General features: G+C 58.9%; 6 protein-coding genes across 6 annotated transcripts; all 6 read left to right on the top strand.

Moving 5' to 3' along the window:
* Window positions 1-629: 629 nt before the first annotated feature.
* On the top strand, window positions 630-3920 carry LMXM_08_29_1710 (MutS-like protein; the record flags this gene model as incomplete). The annotated part of the gene is made up of 1 exon (XM_003872337.1): window positions 630-3920. The coding sequence occupies one exon, from the start codon at window positions 630-632 to the stop codon at window positions 3918-3920; it is 3291 nt and encodes a 1096-aa protein (XP_003872386.1).
* Window positions 3921-5070: 1150 nt separating this feature from the next.
* LMXM_08_29_1700 (conserved hypothetical protein) lies at window positions 5071-8757 on the top strand (the record flags this gene model as incomplete). The annotated part of the gene is made up of 1 exon (XM_003872338.1): window positions 5071-8757. The coding sequence occupies one exon, from the start codon at window positions 5071-5073 to the stop codon at window positions 8755-8757; it is 3687 nt and encodes a 1228-aa protein (XP_003872387.1).
* A 1505-nt stretch (window positions 8758-10262) lies between these two features.
* Window positions 10263-11459, top strand: LMXM_08_29_1690 (conserved hypothetical protein; the record flags this gene model as incomplete). The annotated part of the gene is made up of 1 exon (XM_003872339.1): window positions 10263-11459. The coding sequence occupies one exon, from the start codon at window positions 10263-10265 to the stop codon at window positions 11457-11459; it is 1197 nt and encodes a 398-aa protein (XP_003872388.1).
* A 3062-nt stretch (window positions 11460-14521) lies between these two features.
* Window positions 14522-15331, top strand: LMXM_08_29_1660 (conserved hypothetical protein; the record flags this gene model as incomplete). Its single annotated transcript, XM_003872340.1, has 1 exon — window positions 14522-15331. One exon carries the CDS (start codon window positions 14522-14524, stop codon window positions 15329-15331), a length of 810 nt encoding a protein of 269 aa, XP_003872389.1.
* A 4193-nt stretch (window positions 15332-19524) lies between these two features.
* LMXM_08_29_1650 (conserved hypothetical protein) lies at window positions 19525-19860 on the top strand (the record flags this gene model as incomplete). The annotated part of the gene is made up of 1 exon (XM_003872341.1): window positions 19525-19860. The coding sequence occupies one exon, from the start codon at window positions 19525-19527 to the stop codon at window positions 19858-19860; it is 336 nt and encodes a 111-aa protein (XP_003872390.1).
* A 3622-nt stretch (window positions 19861-23482) lies between these two features.
* Window positions 23483-24874, top strand: LMXM_08_29_1640 (putative ABC transporter domain protein; the record flags this gene model as incomplete). The annotated part of the gene is made up of 1 exon (XM_003872342.1): window positions 23483-24874. The coding sequence occupies one exon, from the start codon at window positions 23483-23485 to the stop codon at window positions 24872-24874; it is 1392 nt and encodes a 463-aa protein (XP_003872391.1).
* Window positions 24875-25072: the final 198 nt, after the last annotated feature.

The following is a 25072-nucleotide window of genomic DNA, read 5'->3' on the forward strand; positions in this document are numbered from 1 at the left end:
TCCCGTGCGAGCTCATGTTGCCTGTAGTGGGAGTGTGTGCGGGTTTGATGAAGTTCCCTGGAGCTGCACAATCTGTGTTCATCTTTCCACACACACACACACACGCACACGCAGAGCCTCCTCTCCTCCTCCTGCAGTTTTCCTTGATGCTATTTGCGTGTGTGTGTGCGTGTATGGCGGGGGTGCACGTGACGTGATACACGAAGCTTTCCACCGGTTGACATAGTTGTTCTTCGCTTCTTGACAGCTGTGATCATTCTGACTCGTGTAACCAGCTATCACAGCTCCTTGGTGACCTGGTCGTGTAAGCCGCGTCATCTCTACTCCCTTCTCCCTTCTCCCTTCGCCCACCCCGGTCCCACCCCCTCCTTGCTCTCTGATTCCACTATGCCCTTCAGTTGGGCTCTTGCTGCTTACGCAGACGTTGCACGAATACGCACACTGTGTGGCTGGTCAGCGGCAGTGCTTGCTGCATTAGACGTTCACATCTCTTCCTCTCTTCCACCCTTCCTGTCCTGCGGCGCCGTGTGTGTGTGTGTGTGCTCGGGGTGTACACCCTTCTGTGAAACGGCGCTCACCGGCAAAGTGCATCACGTGCGTACTTCTTCGCTCTTTCACGCGCCGCTGTCATGCAACGCGCTGCTGATGGCGTTTTCGAGAACGCATATGAGCGCGGCGCAGTGCACGGCCGTATGCAGCTCTCCAGCAACTCTGATGGCGAAAGTGACGACGAGGGCGAAGACGTGGACCTCGACACATCCGTCAAACCGCCTCCGGCAGAGGTGACGGCGCTATGCTGGTGCGCTGCCAGTGTCGGTGTCGCTCGCTTCTTGTGTGCTGAGTGTCGCATCGAGGTCTTCGAGGTGCCAGTGTGCATGGTGGCGGGTGAGATCGTGCGACGCAGACGCGGCGGACCCGAAACGCCAGCGACCGCGGTCCAGTCACACGCCGGCGGTGCACATCTTATATCACATAGCACGCACGGAAACGCCACCGGCAGCCGCGGCGACGTCCGTATTGTTACTCACGAAGACATACCGCCGAGCTTGTTGTGGCTGGTGCGTTATCTGCAGGTGTATCAGCCCCAGGTCCTGCTTCCGCACACCGGTAGCGATGCGCTGGGCGACTTAATCGCGCTGGTGGCGGAACAGACGCCAGTGGAAGTGATCCGGTTAAGCGCCGCGACGGCGTTTTGTGGACGCGAAGCGCTCCCTCGCTTGGCGGCCATGTACCCCGCACAGGAGCATGAGTTGGCCGTGCGGTTTCATGCAGACAGGACGGCAATGATGTGCTCCATGGCGGCGCTGCTTCAGTTTGTCGCTGCGGTTCAGTCTAACGTGGCCGATGTCGTTGAGCGCGATGTGTTGCATGCGCTCTACCTCGACGATGCCTGTGCCGAGGCTCTGCAGATCACTCGCACAGAACGCCATCCAAGCAGTGGACAAGGCCGCGGACGCGCAAAGGAAGGTCACTCGCTGCGGGGGCTGCTGAGTGCGGCGCAGAGTTCTGTGGGGAGAGCGATGTTGCGACAGTGGATTGCCCTTCCCTGCTGCGACGCTGCTGAGATTGAGACACGCCAGTCCGTTGTCGCCTTCTTTGTCAACCCCCTGCATCACGACATTGCCGCCCGACTGCGCGCCGCACTGCACAGGGTGTATTCAACAACTTATGTCTTCACGCTGATGCGGTCAGGTCGGGCGCTGCACAAGCACTACGTGTCACTATACCAAACAATGCGAGGAATCATTACTGTGCAGGAGCTGTTGGCCACCGTCGCCCATGAGGTGAGTCGACTTTATGTGTTGCTGCAGAGCATCCGTGTGGAGCCGCTGCAGGCCATGGCCGCCTCCCTCGATGCAGCGGTGGTCGGGGTTGCAGGACGCCGTCGCGGTGGCAGTGCTGGTGGTGGTGCAGCAGATACAAGACAGGATCGGCAGCCACATTACCCCGCTCTCCCGACGACAGCAGCGCTGCTCTCCTTTGACTGCGGCGTGTCCAACGCTGTGTGCATCCGCGACGGGGTGGACACGGTGCTTGACGAGCTGCGCGTTCGCTTTCGCGAGCTGCGGCTGTCTCTCCATGCGAAAGCAGCCTCTGCTTTCGCAGAGCTTCCGTGGACGCTGCGGGCAAGACTCTCTCTGCGCTGCGTGTACACAGTCCCACACGGGTATTTGCTGTGCGTTCCAGCTGCGGAGCTAGAAGCACTGTTGCCAGTCAAGGACGCGGCCGACGAGGACGACATGGGCGGTGACGACCGTGATGGCGATGCAGGCGAACCAGCGTCGTGGCGCAGCGACGACGCAGATAACGAGACCGTTGGCCCACTGAGTAGCGATGCTGCACCGCGTCCTCCTAGGGTGGGTGCTACCTTGCCTTCGTTCTCGCCTGCCGAGCGAGTCCGTTCCGTGATGGCAGACTCCTTCGGCTGGCGGCTTCATCACGCAACAGAGGCTGGCGAGTGCTGCTTCAAGTCCGCGGCGATGGAGGAGCTGGACACCTGGGTTGGCGACCTGCAGCGGCGCGTGCAGCAGCGTGAGGAGCAGGTCCGCCGCGAGCTGGACACGTCACTCCTGTACAACTCTCTCCATCTGCTGCGGCCCACTCGCGCGCTGGGGGAGTTGGACTGCCTGTTGAGCTTTGCTCGCGTGTCGGCGCAGGAGGGGTGGTGTCGGCCGGACATTGTGGCGCCGGGTGCTGGCTTTACTGCGCCACATGGAAAGACAGGGGAGGAGGTCGACGAGGGAATTCTCGAGATCGAGGATGGCTGGCACCCGCTTCTCTCGCGACATGTGGGCATGCAGCAGCTCGTCCCATTTTCGCTCCACCTCCGCACCTCGACCGACCGTGTTTGTTTGGTGCTTGGCGTCAACGGCAGCGGCAAGTCGGTGCTGATGGGGGCCGTGGCGCAGATCGTGTTTCTCGCCCATTTGGGGTGCCACGTGCCAGCGGTCACAGCACGGCTGAGCCTGGTCAACAGCATTTTCGCCCCATCGTCGTCTGTATTTGCATCGTCCTCCTCCGTACCACCGCCTTCGGCCTGGTTGGCTGCCGACGTAGCCGCCGCGGCGCCGGGCAGCTTCTACGGCGAGTGCGTGGCGCTTCATCGTGTGTTGCACTTCGTCGCTGGCCAGCAGCGCGCACGCCAGGCATTTCACGGCAACGCCTTTGATGGAAGCCACATGGCGGGACGGGCACTTGTGCTGCTCGACGAGTTCGGACGCGGCACCTCCCCAGAGGATGGATGTGCCCTACTGAAGGCAACTCTGCGGTACTTCGCGGACGGAGGTGTGGGCTGCGGTGGTAGGCAGCATGTCAGCTCCAGTGCGCCGCTCGTCCTCTGCGCTACTCATCTTGTCGAAATGCTGGACCTACCGGGGCAACGCGCCGCACCTGGGCTTCCTACCCTCAGTGACACCTTTGACTGCGGAGCAGCGGCGGTGGTGGCTCACAGTGGCCAAGGCACTGTTGCGGAACGCACAGACGCTGCTGCCGCGGGTGTGCCTGCGCCTAGTGAACCTTCAGCGCACGAAAACCAGCGGAGGCCCGACCCTCTCACACACACAGCAGATATCCCGCTTCCCCTGGAGTGGGTGAAGATTTACGAGATGGAGACCCACGCAACTTACGCCGCCGATCAAGATGGCCTGACTGTTACCGAGAGCTTACGTGCTGGCAATGATAAGCCGATCCCGCTGCTGGTCGCAGGCGATAGCGGCGCCCCATTGCCACTGGACGTGACCCCGACGTACCAGCCTGTCTGCCTTACGCCTCACCCCGGACCGCGTCGACAACAGGACTGGGAACAGCATTGCAGTATTCATCTGGGTGCCGGGCCCGCTATTGGGCGTCAGTGCGGCCTTGATGAGGAGTTGCTAAGTTGCTGGGAGGAGACCCTGCGCGTGCTGCATCGCTTGCCATGACGCTTCGTGGGTGTCGCTTGCCGGCCTCGGGGTGCTGCATATTAGCGCGACGGAGGATACGCACACACACACACCTTCCCCATCTCCGCGCTCATCAGCAGGGCGTCATTCGAGCCCTTGTTTTCCGACTTTTTGTTTCTTGTCGTTTATTCAAGTTGCCCGTCTGGTGTTTTGATTCCCCGCTAACACACGTGTTAGCCCGCATCTTTGGTTTATTTTTTTGTTGCTGTTGCTCCGTCGTACGTGCGACGAGTGCCTCAGCGCATCTCTGCCCCCCCCCTCCCCCCCATCTCCTTTCCTCTGTCCCTCCCTCCCTCTCTGTATAATATCTGCTCTTCTCCCCCTCCGCTGGTGTCAAAAAGTCCACCATGTCTCCCACAACCGACCCCAACGCGTGTGTCGTGTTAGTACAGCCAGACAATCGAAAAAAAACATTCCTGAGAACATGCACACGAGCGACAGCCACCGAATGTGTGTGTGTGTGTTTGCCTCCCGCGCGCACATCAGCTGCCAGGGACGGGGACGGTCAGGGCATGCTTCCATGCACGATAGGAAGTGCACAAATGCCTGTTCTGTTCTGTTGTCGCTCCGTTGTACCGTGTCTTTCACGTGCGACGCTCTCTCTTTCTCGTTCCTCGTTTTCACCATCCCCGTCTTCTGCAACTTCTTCGCCTCCTTTTCTTAAACTGCTCCTCCGTGCCCTCCCCCTCCCCCCGTCGACCTACGCTACTTGTACGACTTCAGGCACCCAGACGCACAACCCTCCCCCCCACACACGCACACACACGTGTAGGGTAGTACGTAGTGGATTCTAGCTCTCATCCACTTCACCTTCCTTCGACCCCGACGGACTGTGGAGTGTGTCTCGTATACGCGTACTCATGTGTTTCAGAGGCTCTCCATCATCATTGATACAGATCTGTGGCGTGCCGTAGCGCCTACCAACACAGACACACGCCTTTTGCCTCCACCCCTCCTCCCCGGTGCACTGAATAGACGACGGCACCACCGCAGCGCCATTATCATCTTGGTTTCCTTTTGTAGCGGTGTCGAGGCAGAGGCTCCGTTCTGTACTCCCTCCCCCCTTTTTCCATCATTTTCATCCCGACGTCCTCTTAGCGGACCTCCTTCTTTCCCTTCACGTGCCTCCATGCCAAAGGTAACGACCTCGTCATCCTCGTCAAAGTCGCACGCCGCTTCGTCCGTGGATCCCAGCCGCGCAGCGGCAGCTGCGGCTGCCCTCACCTCCGCGACATCAGCCACCACCGCCATACGATCTCTGTGGGATTGCACGTTCTCGAATGGCGACACATACCACGGCGAGGCGCTCTACGTCCACGACAAGAATCGCAATCCCGTGAAAGATGGGAAGGGGCGCTACACGTGGGCTTCCAGCGGGGCCGTCTACGACGGCGACTGGAAGGGCGGACTGCCACACGGCACGGGCGTGATAAGCGTGCCTGGGATCGACGGCTACGAGTATGTAGGGGAGTTCAAGGATGGAAAGCGCAGCGGCAAGGGGTGCTGCCAGTTTTCCAACGGTCGTGTCTACGAAGGCGAGTGGAGAGAAGACGAGATGAACGGGACGGGCACCCTGCGCGGCGCATCGAACGTGGACAACTTTACTGAATACACCGGCGGCTTCCAGAACGGGATGCGCAGCGGGCGGCAGGGGAGGTGCGTCTACGTTAACGGAGACGTCTATGACGGCTCCTGGGCTGCAGGGAAGCGCCAGGGGGTCGGGGAGTGGCAGCTGCACAGGCCAGCAACCGGCGCTGCAGCTGCAGCTGCATCTCGCCCTGTACGCTACCGGGGCGCTTTTGACGGCGACGCGCCACAAGCTAGCGGCACCGGCGAAGGGGAGCTCGAGTACGCGGATGGCAGCCTGTACACCGGCGGCACGGATGCGCAGATGCGGCGACACGGCAAGGGTGTTCACTGTCTCTCTAGCGGGGTTGTTTTCGAAGGCTCTTTTGTGCAGGACCGGCGCGAGGGAAGGGGCGTTCTGCAGGGAGGCGACGGCGCTGTGTGCGAGGGGCATTGGCACAATGACCAGCTCAATGGAGAGGTACGGGTCACTTTCACCGTCGCGTCGTCATCGCTCGCCACCTCCTCGACATCCATTGCGAGTCTGCTGCGACTGAGCCAGTCAGAGTATGCCGGCCACCCGATGAAGACATATCATGGCCCCTGTGTTGCGGGCATATTCACCGGCGCCCCTGCTGTCATCACGTACATGGATGGGAGCAGCTACAACGGCGCTGTGCGCCACGGCGTCCCTCACGGTTCGGGCGTGCTGCGTGATCGACCCTTTCCCTGCTCTACTGGAACCCGCGGCATCGACGCTGACAGCGCTGTTCGCAAGCGCATTCCAGTCACGTGCGTGCCGCATGACGCTCTTCTCACGCTTACCTGCTACGATGGGACCTTCTCCAACGGCGAAGCGGACGGCAACGGCACCGGAGAGTGGCGGACGGACTCGTCAACACAGCAAGCCCCACCAGCATCGTCGCCACCGACAGAGGCGCCGATCACGCCTCAAAACTTCATGCAAGTACTTGGGACGGGGCTGCGCTGCTGGGACCTTGCCATGTATGGACGACTGGACGGAACCTACACTGGACAGTGGGCGCGTGGCCTCCCGCATGGGCAGGGAACCTGGGAGTGGTCGGACGGGTCGCGCTACTCTGGCGCGGTGGCGCAGTATGTGCCCAGCGGCGCCGGCACCTTGAGCGCGTCATCTGTCCAGTACACGGGCGACTTTCAGGAAGGTCAGGCGGGGGGAAACGGAGTCTGGGAGGACAAGGCGCGAGGTCTCAAGTACGAGGGACAGTGGCTGGCTGGTCGGCCCCACGGGTGGGGTGTGGCCACGTTGCTGACCGCAGCATCTCCATCCTCACCGCAGACATCGACGCCAAAATGGTTGGTGAGCTCACGCGTGTACGAGGGGTCGTGGGCAAACGGGAACCCATCTGGCCAAGGCAGGGAGTACACCACTGAGGATCGTCGCTGCGTCGCCTACGAGGGCAGCTACGCCGACGGTTACCGCGAGGGTGAAGGGACCATCTCTTTTGGTGATACGGACGGCGCCACCGGCGACACGAGCCTGTCGCCGCACTACCTGAAGTACAAGGGCAGCTTTAGTAGAGGCGTCCCCGGCGGCGGCGCTGGTTGCTTGACCCTTCGCAACAAAACCAGCATTGAGGGCTGCTTCGATGCACAGCTGCAGCCGCTGGCCGGCAGGGATGTCAGCATTAAGTCCGGCAACGAGACGTGGACGTTCAAGGGTGTCTACGACGCGGCGAAGCACACGGGCTGTGGTGTCATGACCTTTACAAACGGTGACGTGTACGTCGGCGAGGTTGAAGACGCCAGCTGCGGAGGTGGGTTGCAGCAGCAGCAGCAGGCTCTCTTCCATCTGCAGTGCCACGGCCGTGGCACTTACAAGTTCGTGGAGGGAAACCAACTTCAGTGCACATGGCGGCACAACGTCCTCCACGGCGCCGGCACGTACACGTCATCGGACGGTGTGCAGACAGAGCGGAACTATGCAGATGGAGTGCTGGCGGGTGGTGCAGTAGTTGCCACTTCTGGAGGTGGCATCGGTGGCGGCGCTGGCGGCGCGCACGTTGAAGCGGACACCGGCGTCTTGAGGGGCAACGTCTTTACTCCTGAGAATGAGTTCCCAAACACGCTGTCAGCGGAGGTGTTGAAGTCCCGCATGTCAGAGGTGCCGCAGGAATCACCGCTGCAGCCGCGAAAGCGGCAGCCCTTCTCCTTCATGCGCAAGGGAGAAGCCCGCCGAGCCTCCGCGGCAGGGGAGGCGACGGCGGCGCCCGGCGGTGCCGCCTCTGTAGGGGCATCCTTGGCGACCTCAGCGCAGCGACGTAGCTCACAACGCGACTTGAAAGACACAAAGAAGCAGTTGGGCCCGCCGCCGGCCGCCGCAAACCAGAAGCGCAGCCCTCGCACCTCTGTCGTGAGTTCTGCGGCGCCAAACATCACGGGTACCAGCGGACGTGTCGGTGCCGGCAGCCCCCCGCGCGCGACCTGTGGCGGCACTGTGCCGTCAACCAAGGGTGCATCCCCTGTCGCCTCGCCGTTGCGCTCGACGGCCAAGTACAACACTCTGAGGCGACCCCAGCGGACGGCTAGGAATGCGCCCCCTCCTGCCGCAGTGGCTTCCTTCGCTGACGGAGCGTCACCCATTGCTACGACGCCGACAAACGCGCGACCCTCCCTCATGCACCGTGCCAAGGACGGCAACGACGGCGCTGGCGCCACCGCACCGACGTCCTCTGCGTATCTCTCGAAGTTTCAGGCTGGCATCCGCCTGCTCGACACCATACCGCGAGCTGACTCGCCCACCCCTTCCGCGGTATCCCGCAACCTGACGCCGACAGCGAAAGGCTCGTCATGCCCCGCCACCACACCGGCGCAGCCCGGTTCACGAGGCCGACTTAGCTCTGCACTGGCAGCAGGGCGAGCCCAAGAGATTCAGCAGCGGGTACTCAAGCCTCTCAAGGGCTCTCTGAAGGCGCTGATGGATGAGGCGAGTTCGATACGCAGCACCCGTGAGGATGAGATCCATCTGCTTACGGAGGAGATGCGGGAGCTGAACGAGCGCATTTGGCAGCTGCGCTTCACACTGGGAACCAAGAAAGAGGAAGACAGTGGCAGGGGCGTGGGCAAGAAGGCCTACGCGGCGGCAGCACCGTCAACCAAGCCGGAAAGGAAGCGATCATCCGTTTCACAAGAGACCCTCGACACCCTCGTGCAGGAGCGGCGCGTAATAATGGAAAAGCTGCAGCATGTTGTGAACGAGCACGGAGATTAGCAGTCGTGTGTGGGCTTTTGAGGGGCGTGTGCGACGCTGTACTGGTTTGTGGGCGCCGGTCTCCTCGTATCACCGACACGGGCGAGTCACCATAGTCGAAGCACGCATTGATGTAAAAGAAGAGGAAAAAGAGAGATGCCCCCCTCCCCCCAAAAAGACGAGAAAACCAGCCATCGAGGTACGGGGGAAAGGGGAGTGAGCCAATGGAGTGCACGTAGTGGTTGTTGCTGGACGCTGTATTCATGGTGGCATGGGTACGCTGACATTTCCATCGTCTCCCCTACCTCCTCCTGGTTCCCTTTCTGACGTTGTCTCGACCGGGAGCGCGCTTGCTCTCCGTGCTTCATTCCTTTACCTTCTCTGTTTCTTTTTTTCTTTTACGCGCGCATGTGTTTCGACTCGATCCTGTGTCGAAGTGAGCGCCACAAAAACCTTCGCAGTTCTCTGTGCATGCTGTGTTGTCTTCCAGGCCGTCCCCCTCCTCCCCTCTTCGTTACACCACGCCAATCTGCATCCTTGCTCCGTCGAGCGGCAACAGCTGATTCATCTACGGTTGTTCTTGTGCGAGAGAGGTAGGGGTTGGGGAGTGGGGGAGGGGAACGGCGCTCTCGTGCCTCTTGCACACGTTACACGAGTCCAAGGGTGCACAAGTTGTTTTGCGCGGTGTCGTCTGAAGGACATGGCGGCCAAAAGAGAGAGAAAGGAGAAGCATGACAACGATTGCACTGTACGGTACACTATGCCCTTTCCCAGATGCGGATCCGCTCCCTCTCTTCATGCCACAACTCCCCTCCCCCTCTCCCCCTCCCCCTTCCATTCATCGTAGCAACAAGAGAGAAGCAAAAGGGGGCTCGCTGTGCTACCCAGCGGTGTCTCGTTCATCGAAAGTTGTCGTCTCTTGACACCCCTCCCCCTCCCCCACCTCTCTCACCCGCTCTGCCCCTGTGTGTGTGTGTGGGTGTCTACCCCTTCGCGACAAACCATAAGAGCCCCTGCATATAGGCACGTACACGTACGTATATATTTACATATTCATACACGTATTGATGCAGACATCTTCATATATTTTTCTTTATACGCGCTCCTCTGTAACGTTGACGGGGAGATTCCTCTCGGCATTGCACACCAGAAATACATATATATATATATAGGAAGAGCAGCAGTGAAACACCAATAACAGCGCATAAGTCGTCTGTCCTGGTACACACACCACACCACACGCACAGGTGTGCTCATACCCGCCGTACGCATCCACCTACGGTGACACAGTGCTTCCTCCCTCCCCCTCATCACCCAGACACTTGCTGATTTGTTTAACTTCTCTCAACTCCCTTTGCCTTTTCCTCGTTTCGCCCTCGGAGGCGAACGTATTTGTGCTCGCCCCGGGCAGTTTTCGAAGGAGAGGACACGCCAGCCGCACACACAACATCGTGTGCATCCCTCTCGTTCGCACAGAGGTCTGCAGGCCCGAACAGAGCAAGGAAACGGAGAGGAGAAAAAAAAATATGTGGCGCCGTGCAGCTTGTCAGGCGGTCACCTCCCGCCTCTTCCGAAGTGCGGTGGCTGCCAGCACTGCATCGTCGCCGGTGGCGCTTCGCGAGAACTGCCGCACCGGCGTCATCATTGGTAATCCCAAGCAAGGCATTATGGACCCCATCCATGTGAGCTGGACTGACATCGCCGGGTCCGACACCACACCAGGTGCACGCCTGGCAGCTGGCCGCGTGCTGGCGATGCTCGACATGTGCGCCGCCCGCACCTCTCAGAAGGCGGTAGACCATCAGGTCTGTCTGACTCATGAGCGGTACCTGACGTGCACCGTCGGCGTCACGAACACGATGTTCTCGACGCCTATCCTGCACGGTGACGCGGTCCGCCTGGACAGCCGCCTGGTGCACTGTGGCTCCAGCTCCATGGGCATTTACATTCGGTTTTACCGGCAGTCGCCGTCGACCCGCACCGAGACGCTGGCTGGCCATTCCTTCTTCACCATGGTGGCCATCACGCCAGATTTGAAGGCGGCCAAGGTGGTGTCGGCGATAGAGCTGACGGACCCGTTTGACATTGAACTGCATAAACACTACGTTAAAGTTCGCAAGCTTCAGGAGGAAAACAAAAAGAACACGGCCGAGCGATTGAAGCGCACCCTCACCACCGAAGAGGTGCAGTGCTCCATCAACCAGCAGAAGCCCACTCATGTCCGCATCAACTCCACCAAGGTGGATGCAAACCGCATCTTCTTCACATCGTACATGAACAACAACAACACCGTCTTTGGCGGAGAGCTGATGGCGTGGATGGAGCAACACGCCGTGCATTGTGGCCGCATGTTCACCGGCAACCGCCATGTCTTTACGATTGGAATGCACAGCGTTGCCTTCCCCGAGCCGGTGTTCTCCACAGACTGGGTGACGCTCGAGGCGACCGTCATATATGTGCGCAATACCACCATGGAGGTGGATGTGGTGCTGAAGGCGGAGCGCAAAGACACCACCGTCATCACGAATCGTGCATCGTTTGTGTTGATCAACAATGACGATATTGGGCGGAAATGCACCATCCCGGTCGGGCTGGAGTTGAATGGGGCGACGCAGGAGGAGCTCCAGCAGTTCATGGAGGCCCGTGTACGATACCACTGTAGCGTGGCCCGTCGCGACGACATCCATGCCAGCAACATTTGTACAGACACGACGATGCTGTAAGTTGACGGAAAAAAATAAAAACGGGGAGGAAGACGGGAGAGAATGTGTGAGGAGCGATGGACGCTGGCGCAAGAATTGCTGACATGGCACAACTCACTCACATCAGCGCACGTGTGAGGATAGGTGCGTGTTGAGGTGAACAACTATGCTTGTGTATATTATGATATTGGCAAAGGTGCGCGCCCTTTGCACTTGCGTTAGAGAAGCCGAACTGAGAGGCACAAGAACGAATATCACGTATAATGTTTATGTGTTTGTGTGTACCTAGCAAAGGAAAATTGTCGTTCGCACGACACAAACAGCGCGGCTTCCTCCAACGCCTTTTTCTCCTTCCTACCTTATCATGGCAGCACACGTTTGAGCCTTCTCTTGTCTTCCGCTCTCTCGCTTTACTCTCAGTGCTACCGTCCTTGCGTCATGGACCCCTGCATATGTACGTACACGCATACACACATGTATACATTTGCTTCACCCCACTCTTATCGACGCTCTCTTTTTCTTTTGAACACGTTATCGTTATTTCTTTCGCTTTGTTTTGCGTGACTGTGCGCCGGTGCCATTGGCAACACCTCTCTTTTTATATGTGCCTGTGTGCCCATCTGTCACAGGTGGTGTGGGCTCATTACGACGCCACCGCCTCACTTTTTTTTTCTCCACCTTAACGATTGCAGTAATGCCAAAAGTACCGCGATGTTGATGTTACGAGAAGACGAGGGACCGTGATCGTCCGATTCCACACGCGCACCTGCCCGCGCCGTGCATTACTGCAACGGCGGGTGGCTGGCAGTGGCGGCGTGGGGTGCAGGGCCTCGGTGGGCGCTGACCTGAGGCTGGCCGCCTTCCTCCTTGAGCTCCTGTGGCGTGCGCCTGGACCACCCCTTGTTGCCCGCACGACGGACGCCACCGCCTGCGCTGTCGAGCAGGGCGCTGCTCGCTGCCCGCCTGGATCGGGGCGTGCCGTCCAGCCGTGTCTCCGTGTGGCCCGGTTCGACGGCGGGACGGTTTGTCCTAGTCGACAAGGATTCCGCCGTACTCCTGCGAGGGTAGGGGAGCTGTGGCTCTGTGCATGGATCGGCTGCCTTGTCTCTGGGCGGATGCGCGCGCTGCACCGGTGAAGAGAGTGCAGTGGGCGTTGCGGTGTGTGTGTGAGAGCGCTCTCGGTCCCTCTCACCCGCTGCCTTGTGCTATCGTGTGCGCCTCTCTTGCACATGCGCGTCGGTGTCGCTGCACAGCGCAGCGTGTCCTGTGAGCTCTTTTCGTGTGTGCTCGCCGCTGCGGTGACTTCATTGTAGGTTGCTGCACTGATGAACTGCAGCCGCGTGTGTGTGCGTCGTAGGTGGACATACCAGTGGTGCGTCGGAAACGTCAGTGTAGACACAAGTGCACGTCAGCTTCTTCGCTCTTCCCACTGCGTCTTTCTTTCCGAGACACCAGGCTGTTTGGAACTTGTCATTTGCTCGGCCTTTGCTGTCGGCGTACCGGCTCTGATGCGCACATTAATGCAAGTGTCCTGGCAAGCCCGACTCAGTGTCGCGGTGTGCTCTGCGTCCATTACCGGAGGGTATGCGCATGCTCCTCTATCTGGGTGCGTGGGCGACAACGCTCTGGCCGACAGAGCGGCTGTTGACAAGAACAGTAGCTTAGAGGTCCTGCCGGACCTCCGTGACTGTGTGCTCCTCGTGTACTTTCTTTCCAGAGTGCGGGTGAAGGGAGACATCTCACTCCGTCTACATGTCTTTATAGACGTACACGCAAACATGAGTCATATTAGCGCTTACACACCTTCGCGACGCCCCTCTCCCTCCAAGGCGTACGCCTAGCAAAACAGAAGATTAATCAACTCAAGGCCTTGATTGACGCCGCTTTCGGTCGTGCGCGCGGCCCTCTCAACACGAAATGGACAGTGTGTCACCATCTGTCCTCTTTGCGCTGCAGAGGTCTCCGTGGTTACTCTCGTCGAGATACCAGCTCAGGTCGCAAAGAAGAAGAAAGGAAACCGACGCAACCGTGCTATGAAGGATGAGCGACAGTACACGGACACTGCCGCCGTTTGAGGAAATCTGCACGAATTTTGCATTCGTGGTTCATCATCTCCCCCCACCCCACCCCGCGTGCACGTCCGCTGTGTCACTACATCCTGCATGCCCTGTTCCTACACCACGACCTTCATTATCGGCGTTCCTTTCTGAACCTTCTGTCGCCATCCTTTCCCTTTCCTGCCTTGGCTCTTGACACACCGCCTGACGTGCATTCGCTCCTCCTTTTGCCTAGTCGGACAACAAACGTGGCGGCGTGCGGGCAGCAGCGCACACATGCGCCTCAACTCCGTACAAACAAAAAGCGAAGTATAAGTCAACCAACAACAAAAAAAATCCCCATATATACAGTCACGGACGCTCTCGTCGCCATACATCGAAGGGAACACATTCACCTTTGCACACCTGCACAGGTCTCTTCTTCTACTCTCTTTTGCGTGTGTATGTCGTCGTACTGTGTGTTGGTGTGTGCCTGTCCCTCTTGGTGCACATCTAAGACCGTCCTTATCGTTGGGTCTCTCTCTGTCCTCCGAATAGATTGACATCTATACAGGAAAACATAACACAAGACGAACTGGACGCAGGCTGGCGGTGCTGGCGCAACGCTTCTTTTTTTTTTCGCCTCCACGTTCGTCTGCTTCGTTTTTACCACCACCCTCGCTCCCTCCCCCCGTAGCCGTCCTCCTGCCAGGCCCTCTCCCCGCTCATTCCCTTGCATGCTTTGTTTGTTTTCATCGTCGCTTCGCGTGTTTGTTCGTGTTGCGCTGTCTTCTGAATAGTGTTGGTGACAGTGAGGATTTGCCCTTCTCCGGTTTGTTTGACACCTCCCTGCTCCTTGCTCTCTTTTTCTTGGAGAGTGGGCGTAACCCAGCTCTCCTCGCCGCGCCAGCGTCTTACGGCTGCCGTCTGTCGTTGCCGCTGTTGCGCGCGGACACGTGCGCGCTACGTTTCTGTGCGGGTAAGGCGGTGCCGTGCTGGTGACTTGATTCATTCACATCTCTTTCTAACAAAACTTGTGACTTCGCAATGGCCACGCTCACCGAGGACGAAATCGCGCCATCTGCCATCGCGGCGGAGCGGGAGAGACTGCAAGAAGCGACGCGGCACGTCGCAGAGCTTGAAGGGCGACTTGATGCTATACAGAGAGAGCTGGAGGCAGCTCGCACCCGGCGGGAGAAGCTGCTCTTGAGTGTGCAATGGCGAGAACTCATGGCAGCCGTGAATGCTGATGAAGACGTGTACGCCGTGGCGGAGCGGATGATGGACGCCTTCGCTGCGTTTCGTGAGTCCCTCGTGGAGCCGGAGAACTACCTACAAGAGCAGAGAGACGAGGTGCTGAGCGAAGAGGACATCGTGCCGTACAGCGACACGGACGACTACGCCGACTTTAGCGGAGTGGAAACAGTGGTAGAGGAGCTGCTGGCAGCCATCAAGGAACAGCTAGAGTCGCACGCGACGGCGCCACTGCCGTCGTTCCGGCAGAGCAGTCGCAGCGCATTGTATGGATCATGTGCATCAGATGAAACGTCCAACCGGCCGGATGGTGAATCGGCGGAGGCGCACGAAGTGAACGCTGATGCACGGCGCCAAGCACTTCTGAAGCTGCTCGTTATAACAGTACTGATGGGCAGAGTGGAGCAGTATTGCATGTTCAAGTCCATCACAGACACCAGCAGCGTACCGCAGTCAGACGCAGAGGAGATGCGGGACGGTGTGGCTTCGGTTTGGCAGTGGCTTTTCCACGAGCAGCCAGGGGTGCTGACGGCGGAAGAGGTCGCAGAGTGGATGCACATTGCGGGGGCCTTTCTCGGGGATAGCTACACCGTGGCACCGTAGGGCATTAGGCGTGCACGGTGAAGACTGATAAGATGCTGACCAGCAGGAAGTGCTGACAGACGGTATGAATGTGCTGTCACTGCCCTTACGTTTTCTGATCATCTGGAGGGGACATTCTACACTTGTGCGAGGCGCACACGTCAACGCCGGCATTCGCTCTCGATAGGCTTCCGCACGATGTCATATCCCCTCCCCACCTGTACAATGCACTGCACACATGAGACCCTCCCAACATGCTCTCGAAGCCGCATCCATTTCTCACTTTTTTTGGGGTCGGAAGATTCTCAGCTGAGGCAGCCGCTGTGTACAGGAATGCGTGCGTGGATGTGTGCGTATTGTTCTCCCCTTCGTAGTGGGCAGCTCCCCTCACGCACGCACGTGTGCGTCCTTCGCCGTTTTCTCTTTTCTTTTGCTGTAGCGGGAGGCGTGTCTTTACGATGCATTTCTTATTATTATTATTTGCTTCTCCGCTCTCCTCGAAGCATATCTTTGCACGCAGGCGGCTGTCATGGACAGCCGGCATGGCGTATCACGCCGACGAAAGGCATCGAGAGAGCAGCGGCGCGCGCGTGGAGGAGAAAGGCGCGAGGAGCTCCACACCATTGAGCGCCACAGGCGCATATGCGCGGAACATGCGGCATCTCGGACGTCCGACGGAGCGAGCTGATGAGGCACAGGCTCTGGAAGCGTGGCGTGAGCACCTCGAATGGCACCATCGAGTCCCTCCGACTGCCGTGCGGAGAGTCAGCGCGCCATGTTATGGGATGCCGCTGCTGCAGGCGGCTGAGGGAGAGGTACGGCGTGCAGGCGGCGTGGGGTGCAGGGCCTCGGTGGGCGCTGACCTGAGGCTGGCCGCCTTCCTCCTTGAGCTCCTGTGGCGTGCGCCTGGACCACCCCTTGTTGCCCGCACGACGGACGCCACCGCCTGCGCTGTCGAGCAGGGCGCTGCTCGCTGCCCGCCTGGATCGGGGCGTGCCGTCCAGCCGTGTCTCCGTGTGGCCCGGTTCGACGGCGGGACGGTTTGTCCTAGTCGACAAGGATTCCGCCGTACTCCTGCGAGGGTAGGGGAGCTGTGGCTCTGTGCATGGATCGGCTGCCTTGCCTCTGGGCGGATGCGCGCGCTGCACCGGTGGAGAAAGATGCGGTAAGATCCTCGAGGCGGGAAGTGGGGTGTGCGCTATCGTGTGCCCGCTTCTCTCTCCCTCATCTCCACTGGCTGTGGTGGAAAAGTGTTGCTCAACAAGCCGCGTCAGAGGCGCGCGTAAAATCAAGATGGAGGCAGTTCGCCGCTCTTTGCTTGTGCCCAAACCGAAGTGAAGTGAAAAATGCACTTGCTCTGCGCGGGTGATTTTGTACGTCGGCGCCGTGCTCGCTTGCGTCGCTTGTCGCCTCCTCTGCCCCCCAGAGTAGTGTATCCATGCAGCTGTGCCTGGAGTATGTTGTATCTCATTGACGCTTCCTCGCCGCCACGACTCTCTTCGCTCCTACGGTCCCGCGTGCCTCTTCTTCTACGTCGTGTGGTGCTTAGACCACGACGGCAAGGATTCCCACAGACACATTCAAGGAAGTGAACAAAGGAAGGCAGACAGTCGCCTGCTGTGGATCGCTCTTCGGTAAGGAAACTACTGACGTGGAAGAAGAATCGCGCGCTGTTGAATAGCGAAACCCAAGAATCAACACACTTAAGGCCTCGTGAAGCGGCATTCATGCACTCTCCCACTATCTGATCCTAAACACAATTAGTGAGACACACATACACACAAACTTTATAGGTCCCAGCCCCTGTGCCTTGGCCACCTCCATCTCTATAGTCGTAGACCTATAGCAACCACTGCTTCTTTACGTTACTTCCTCTCTCTTCGACCGGGCCATCCTCTTTACTTTTTTTTGTGTCCGGAGCACAGCCACCAAGGTGACCGGGCGAATACCAACAATCGACGATTTATACGCATTCACGCAGACTCACCGACATTGTTCAGCAGCGTTACATGCACAGCTGCTAACACGACGCGCGAGCAGCGGCATTGGATTGCGTATTCTACGCTGTTTTCGTGTCTGCTCTCTTCGTCGCCCACGTTATTTTTAGCTGCGTCCTACTGCCATCTGCGCGCTGCACCCCGTAATCGCTGCGGCGTTCGTGTGCCTCACCTCTCGCTCGCCCTCGCCTTCACCTAACGCTGGGTACGGTTTCATACGAAGCTAGCAGTGCTTGGTGGTCGTGGTGGTGTGCGTGCGTAGGTGCGTCACTTCCCCTCTTTCTTTTTTTGTTGCGACGCTCTCTCTCACACGCACACACACACCCACCTTCGGCACTGCGTCTTACTTGTCTCGCCTTTGGTGCTGGTCCACAGATACACGAAACGTATACGAACTAACCTACGGACTTCCGCTGTGTGTTCTGTTAAGCATTGCGGCGTGACTGCGTCGTTTTGTTTTTCCTTTTCGCAATCTTCTCTTTTCCGTGCTTTCACGGCAAAGCACACCCGACGAGTGGCCACCTTTCCACCTCGACTCTTCTTCATCCCCTCTTCGTCCATCTCTTCTTCGCTCGCGTCTTTCCATCTCCGTATTACACCCCCCTCGCCTCCCCCTGACCTTCTCTCGGACGCCGGCCAACCGTTGTTCTATCTATCTTTTCTTTTCATTGCTGTGGTGGCCCACTGCTCTGCCGCTTACTCACTGTTGTTTGTTCGCTTCTTCTCTTGCGTCTGTCTCTCTCTCTCTCTCCTTCCTCCCTCCCCAACACACAGACACAGACACACCTCACACTCACTCACAAACATTTTTTTTTTCACATCCCTTCGCTGCGTTGCTGTGTTGCCGTTTTTCATTTCGTTGCGCACTCGCTCTTCGCCTTCTCACCCCCGTAAACATATTCGCCGCTCTCTCCACCATCTTGCATCCGTGTGCTTTTTTTTCATTTTCGAACCTTTCTCGTCGCTCCTCCTCTCGCTCTCTCCCGTGCGTGCGTGTGCGCGTGTGCCGTGTTTGACTACCCACGGCCCCTCACGCCAACACCCACACGCGCACGTTTCTTTCTGCCGCCCTGCGTTTTTGCGCCTGTTACTCAGGGGACTGGGGAGATTGGGCGATAGAAGCGAAGGTATGCACATGCACACAGGCGCTCAAGGTATCCAGAGCGATTTGATCTTCTACGGAGGGAATAGCAGGAAAGTTGTGGCATGTACACCGGCGCCTTCAGCATGTTTGCCGCATGGGCCGCTGTTGGGGCACACCGCGGAAGTTGGCGAACGCGCGTGACGAACTCGTGGGTAACTGCGCCGTCTAATGACCTACGCTCACCGTCGTCAGCGTCCCTGATCTCTTATCCCCAGGCAGAACGTACCACAAGCACTGATATAGGGCGACGAGGTGGTGCTGTGCTTGGCGCCACCGCGCCGGATATCGAAGGGTCTCGATGTCGACAATCGAGCCTCTCCGTGCAAAGGCTTCTGTGGCCCACTGAGGCGCCGTCTCCGCTTCGAGTGAAAACGGCACTCACGGAACAGCCCATGACTGCAGTAGCATCGTCGGTAGCAGCAAACACCGCGGCCGCGTCGCTTGCGGCTCGTATGCGCCGTTGCGCGCTCGTGGACGTGGCAGCTAAATCCGACGAGATGCCTGTTGACACAGACATGGCCCCATCCTTCGATGGTGCTTCACAGCACACAAAAGACGGTGTTTCTTCTGCTGCGTCACCCAATGACAGCGCTGCGCTCACTGAGACGGCCCGGCAAAAACAAAGGTCACCTGCCGCTGACCGCACATGCGACAACCCCTCCGGGCCGCCATCAGGCACTGAGCCACTGGCTGCCACGCCACCAGCGCCGGTCTTCTCCTTCCACGGCAATCCGCAAGAGTTGCAGGACCGCCTTCGCGGTGCCAAAGCCTTGGTGTTTTTCTACAAGGCATCATGTGCCCCATGCGCCGTGATACGGTCAAAGCTGCTTCACGCGGTGGCGGGGGCTGGTGGCGGCGGTGCCACAGCCGCTCCACCGACCTCCACGGAGCTCGCTACAGAGGTTGCAGGGATCAATGGCTCGCCGTCGCCTGTCCTTGACCACTTGTCACAAAACGAGTACGAACCAGGGAGCCCCACAGGTGAGTCAGCTGCCGCACCAATGGCCACTTACGCAGAGGCAAAGGATGCAAAGGCTGCGGGAGTAACTACCACCCCCTTTCCCGCCACGACCATGACGTTAGAAGATCAAAAATCCTGCGACGCTTCCTGCCGTTTCCTCGGGGACGCGACCAAGTCGCTCGCGCACTCTGTAATCCTAATCACGGTGGACACGAACGCGAATGCGGAGGTGACTGCCTTGCACGACATCCGCAGTCTCCCAACATTCATGGCGTACCGCAACGGCTGTATTGTAGGCCGATTTGAAGGTTCTCAGGAAGACGAGATCAATAAGCTGGTGAACCTCCTCGCAGAGAACTCGCCAGAGGGAAGTCCCACCATCGACAACGGGACGTCACCGTCGCCGCAACAACCGGGCACCACCTCGAAACGTGTGTCAGGCAACTAACATTGGCGTCAACTGTGACTCCGTTTCTCTTCCGAATCACCTTTTTTTTCAGAAGACGTGCCGGGTAGCGATGGAATGGACTAGACACGACAGAAGGGCGCGATGGAATGAGAGTGGCGAAGCGTGCGCTAGCCATAGCGCGCCTTCCTCAGGTTTTCGTCAACATATATATATATATATATATATATATATATATTATTTCTTCGATGGCGGCTCAAGCGCGTGTCCGTGCGTGTAGTTTCTTCTCTTCCCGGTCGGGCGTATATGCGAGTGTGTACTACTACACGTGTGCCGTCTTGAGCCCTTCCGTGCACCTTGACTCTGCAGGACCATCTTTGTCTCTCCACCGCGCACTCGGTCTTTCTGCTGTTCAGTGAGGGTGGCGTGCCGGCCGTGGTGGCGCACGCGCCGCCGAGCACTCTCGCTCGCGCTCTCTGTGAGGGGATTCCCCACAAAAGCTTCAAAGTCACCCTCTGGAGGAGGGTGAAAAAGCTGAGCAAGAGAGAGACTGAAGGTAGAGAGAAGCGTGCCTCAGTGCGCGGCTGTGTTGAACAAGAAAGTCGACGCACACCGCCACAGACGCGCCAAGACACGGAGCCAAAACAGCAGGCGGCAGAGCACACAACCCTCCTATTCACGCAACGCCTCGGATGCCGTTTTCATTAGGGAGCATCAACGAAGAAAAACAAAACGTAACAGGTGAAAAACTCCGCCGGCCGCCACATCTGAAGCTGCATAACGGATGATCATAGCAAAGGACGGCAGAGGCAGAGGCCGGTGCGTGTATAGCATCCCTACAATCCCTTGTACTATCTGTCTGCCATGGAGTGGCACTTGTGTGCGAGTGAACATGCCAGACGAAAGCGCAGCCCTTCTGATACGCCATATCTGGGGGAGGGGCGAAGGTGTTGTGTGCTCTGCATCCGAGTGACCCTCATGTGGCGGATGATTCTGGGTCACACACTAGGGGGTGCGTCCCCCCTCTTCCCCCAGCCTTTCTTTCCTCCCCTCGCCGGACATCAGCCCTCCCCTCTCTCCCATCTCCCACTCCTCGCAGCGCCTTTTTCTTTCTCTGCCTCTACACGAGAGCGAGGCTTGGCTTTGGTCACTTCAAGCTGAAACACAGGGACGACGTTGATAGCCTTGCAAAAATCAACCATGCCACAGGCGCCGAAATCAAACGCGCAAACCTCGAAGGCGGTTACGGGACTCAGTCGCCAGGCCGACATCCTTTCAAAAGCGTGCTACACGATGTGACACGCCACGACAAGAGTCACTTGGCGGCAGCCGTTCCACACCGGCAGAGCACGAATGGTGCCCTCATGAGGCGACTGGAAACCATGATCGTCCGATTCCACACGCGCACCTGCCCGCGCCGTGCATTACTGCAACGGCGGGTGGCTGGCAGTGGCGGCGTGGGGTGCAGGGCCTCGGTGGGCGCTGACCTGAGGCTGGCCGCCTTCCTCCTTGAGCTCCTGTGGCGTGCGCCTGGACCACCCCTTGTTGCCCGCACGACGGACGCCACCGCCTGCGCTGTCGAGCAGGGCGCTGCTCGCTGCCCGCCTGGATCGGGGCGTGCCGTCCAGCCGTGTCTCCGTGTGGCCCGGTTCGACGGCGGGACGGTTTGTCCTAGTCGACAAGGATTCCGCCGTACTCCTGCGAGGGTAGGGGAGCTGTGGCTCTGTGCATGGATCGGCTGCCTTGTCTCTGGGTGGATGCGCGCGCTGCACCGGTGAAGAGAGTGCAGTGGGCGTTGCGGTGTGTGTGTGAGAGCGCTCTCGGTCCCTCTCACCCGCTGCCTTGTGCTATCGTGTGCGCCTCTCTTGCACATGCGCGTCGGTGTCGCTGCACAGCGCAGCGTGTCCTGTGAGCTCTTTTCGTGTGTGCTCGCCGCTGCGGTGACGTCAGCGGGGCAGTCCGCTTTTGTGGCGCTTTCTCTTGCGTTTCCTGTTGTCCGCGCCTCGAGTTCATTCTCCTTCGTGTGGTTTTCAGTTTCGGTGTGGCTCGGTCGCTGGACTCCTGTGAGGGAAGCGGATGCGATGGAGGAGGAAAGGCTGCGACAGGAAGAGGCGGGCGGTGCAGTAGTCGTGAGGGAACGTTGACGGAGGCACGGTGGGCGCGTCGTGAACTGTGCATCGCGACGCAAGGGGCTTTCAGGCGAATCAACCGGCTCTCATGAGCACCGATCGGATCGGCCGGTATCACGTGCCACGTGCGCGTCGCCGTACTCCGTGTGTGTCGCGTTTCCTGGCAGTGCGATGGCTACGTGTGCTGGTGTCGGCGGATGCCTTCAGCAGTGTGTGCGATTACAACTGGGAGCCAGAGACACAGTTCACCAAAGGCGCCGTAGATGTGCTACGCACAGCATGTAGCTCCGCTGTCGTGGAGACAGGCAAGTGGCCGCTCTCGGTCCAATCATCAGTGATGGACTTGCGTTTTCTGCGATCATCTTGTCTGCTGCTACTTCTATAGCGGGGCCGTCACGAAGGGCTGCGGAAGAAAGGAGAAAATTCGGCGAAGATGTGACGGCGTGGGCGGGCGCAGCCTGTGTCCTCGTGTCCGCTCTTTGGGTACGATTGCAGGCGTAACTGGCTCATGGAGTGCAGTTCACCTCTCTCCCTCCCTGTGGCTGTGCATGCGTCGGTGTTTGTCTTTCCATGCTACCGACGGCGGTGCTGCATCAGGAAAAGGATCCTCAGCAGTGGCACAACAGTGGTGAAGGGGAGAGCGAGAACCAAAAAAAAACGGCAACGAGAGGGGAGCATGATGGGCAACGTGCACCTCCGGCCCCAAGGGTACAGCGTGCTGCTCGCATTCGTCGTTCTGTAGCTTTTATCTCGGGAAGTAGCTACTTGCCCATAGGACGTCCGCGCATGAGCGTTTTCTATGAAGGATATATGCGCAGCACTGCGCGCCGCGTCGAGGGAAAGTGAAGAGAGAAGAGAGAGGAGCAGCGACGCTTCCCCCGCACCCTTTTACTCTCCGTATGTCTTTCCGGGACGAGCACTTCACCCGCACCCCCGCTAATCGCGTAGTGAGTGGTCACTTCACAGGCTCATAACTCTCTCTCGTTTTTCCCCCCTGCACTCACTTTATCTGATCATCGGCCCATTCTCCTCTGAGCACCACACAGTGAACAATCCGCACTTGCGCGTTCGCTCTCTTCCTCCCCTCCCCCACCCACTCGCACATAGCATATCCGCTTCGTGTGTTTCGCTTGATAGGCCCTGTGTTTGGTGTGCGTAGATACCCCACCCCTCAACGACATACACACACACGCACACACACATATATATATATACGTACGCACATACATACACGGATCGAGCTGACGTGTTGCTGCTGCTGCTGCTCTGGCTTCGATTTGGCGTTCTTCATTCCTCGACTTGCCACTGAAAGTTGGCGTGTTCTCGCTCGTTGTTGTGCGCGTTTCGTGTGCGTGTGTGTTACACTGATCGCTCCCCCATTTTGTGTCTTTGTTTTGTTGCTCCCCTTCCCCCGTCTCCCCCGTCCCCCCCCCCGTCTTGGCTTTGCTGCTGTTCTTCGAGTCCTTTGCTAGTGACCCCTCCCGGTCTCCACAGTACCGAACGCCACACATACACACACATACACGTAGGCACGTATGTTCTCGACGGTGACGGAAAGGACGCCTGCGACGGTGGGGAAGTTGTCGCCGTCTTCAGGGGTACTCAGTATTCCTGATAACGTCAGCCCCGTGACGACGGAGGAGGTGCCAAAGAGCCGCGACAGCCTTCACAATGATGTGTCCCTGTCGGAGCTGTCGCGGCAGGCTGTGCTGCAGTCCGAGCCGGTGGTGCTACGCTTGAACCACGTTGGCAAAAGCTACCCTATTGCCGGCTCCGATGAGCGAGTTGTGGCGCTCAAGGATATTACCCTGGCGGAGCCAGAGCATTCGAACGCGGCAGCAGCGACTCAGGAGGCCTCCTTCACGAACTCCAGGCAACGCGGCAACCTACCTCCGCCGTTTTCGCCGGTGCGACGCGGCGAGTTTGTCATGATCCGTGGGCCCAGCGGTGGTGGCAAGACAACGTTGCTAAACATCATTGGCAGCATCGACTCCTGCACCGAAGGTACAGTCGAGCTAAATGGGATCATCATCGACAAGGACACCAAGGAGAGCGTTTTGGCAGACATCCGCCTGAAAAATCTCGGCTTCGTGTTCCAGACGTTTAACTTGATCGCCACCATGACAGCCGCTGAGAACGTCGAGCTGCCTATGACGCTACTGGGCAAGATGTCGGCGAAAGCAATGCGGCTGCGGTCTCGCCAACTGCTCACGCTAGTCGGACTGCGCAACCGCATCAACCACCTCCCCTCCGAGCTCAGTGGTGGCGAGCAGCAGCGTGTGACGATTGCGCGAAGTTTGGCGAACAATCCGTCTCTCCTCTTGCTCGACGAGCCGACAGGCGACCTGGACACGGCTAACACGATCGAGGTGATGGATCTCCTCATGCGCATCAACCGCCGCACCAAGACGACGTGCATCATGGTCACACATAATCCTGACATCGAGTGCTACGCTGACCGCATCCTTTACGTGAGCGACGGCCGCTTTGCCAAGGAGGTTTTCAATACGCTGCCTACGTGCCTCAAACTGGAGAGCTACACCAAGTACCTGGCCGCCAAAGAGAAGGCGATCACTGGTTTTGCGGAGGCCGGGACTGGCGAGGATGACAGCGAGCCGGGAACCACTGCGGCGGTGGCAGGAGACATCGAGAACAAGGATTGTGAGGTTCAAAAGCCGAACTCCGAGGTGCTGATAGAGTCGCTTACCGAGGGGCGACCAGCGTGTCCCATGGTGCCGCCTGCCACGTCGCGCTCCGCAGCTGCACACCCTCTCTGCCCTCCGGCCGCCGCCATGGCACTGAGCATCAACAGCGTCACGCAGACTTTCCTAGACAACACGCATCACGGCATCGCCTCCGTGCCCCCTGCGTCCATTTCTTCACCGGTGTTGCACCACGAGGAGAGGGAGGTCCCCAACGCACTGTAGCGCTCAAGCGCCACCAGCACGTCTGGCCACGACTGCGTGCGTGCCGGGAGCGTAAGCGTGTGTTCGCGTGGATCACAAGCACGTCGGATGAAGCCCTGTCGTGGACGGAGGTGCGACATCCTCGTAGGCAATGACAAGTCTTCTCGCTGTTACGTCTTTTCTTTTGGTGAGCGGGCACCGTCATCCGTTGACATCACC

Source organism: Leishmania mexicana, chromosome 8, assembly GCF_000234665.1.
Source record: "Leishmania mexicana MHOM/GT/2001/U1103 complete genome, chromosome 8".
Classification (NCBI taxonomy): Eukaryota; Euglenozoa; class Kinetoplastea; order Trypanosomatida; family Trypanosomatidae; genus Leishmania; species Leishmania mexicana.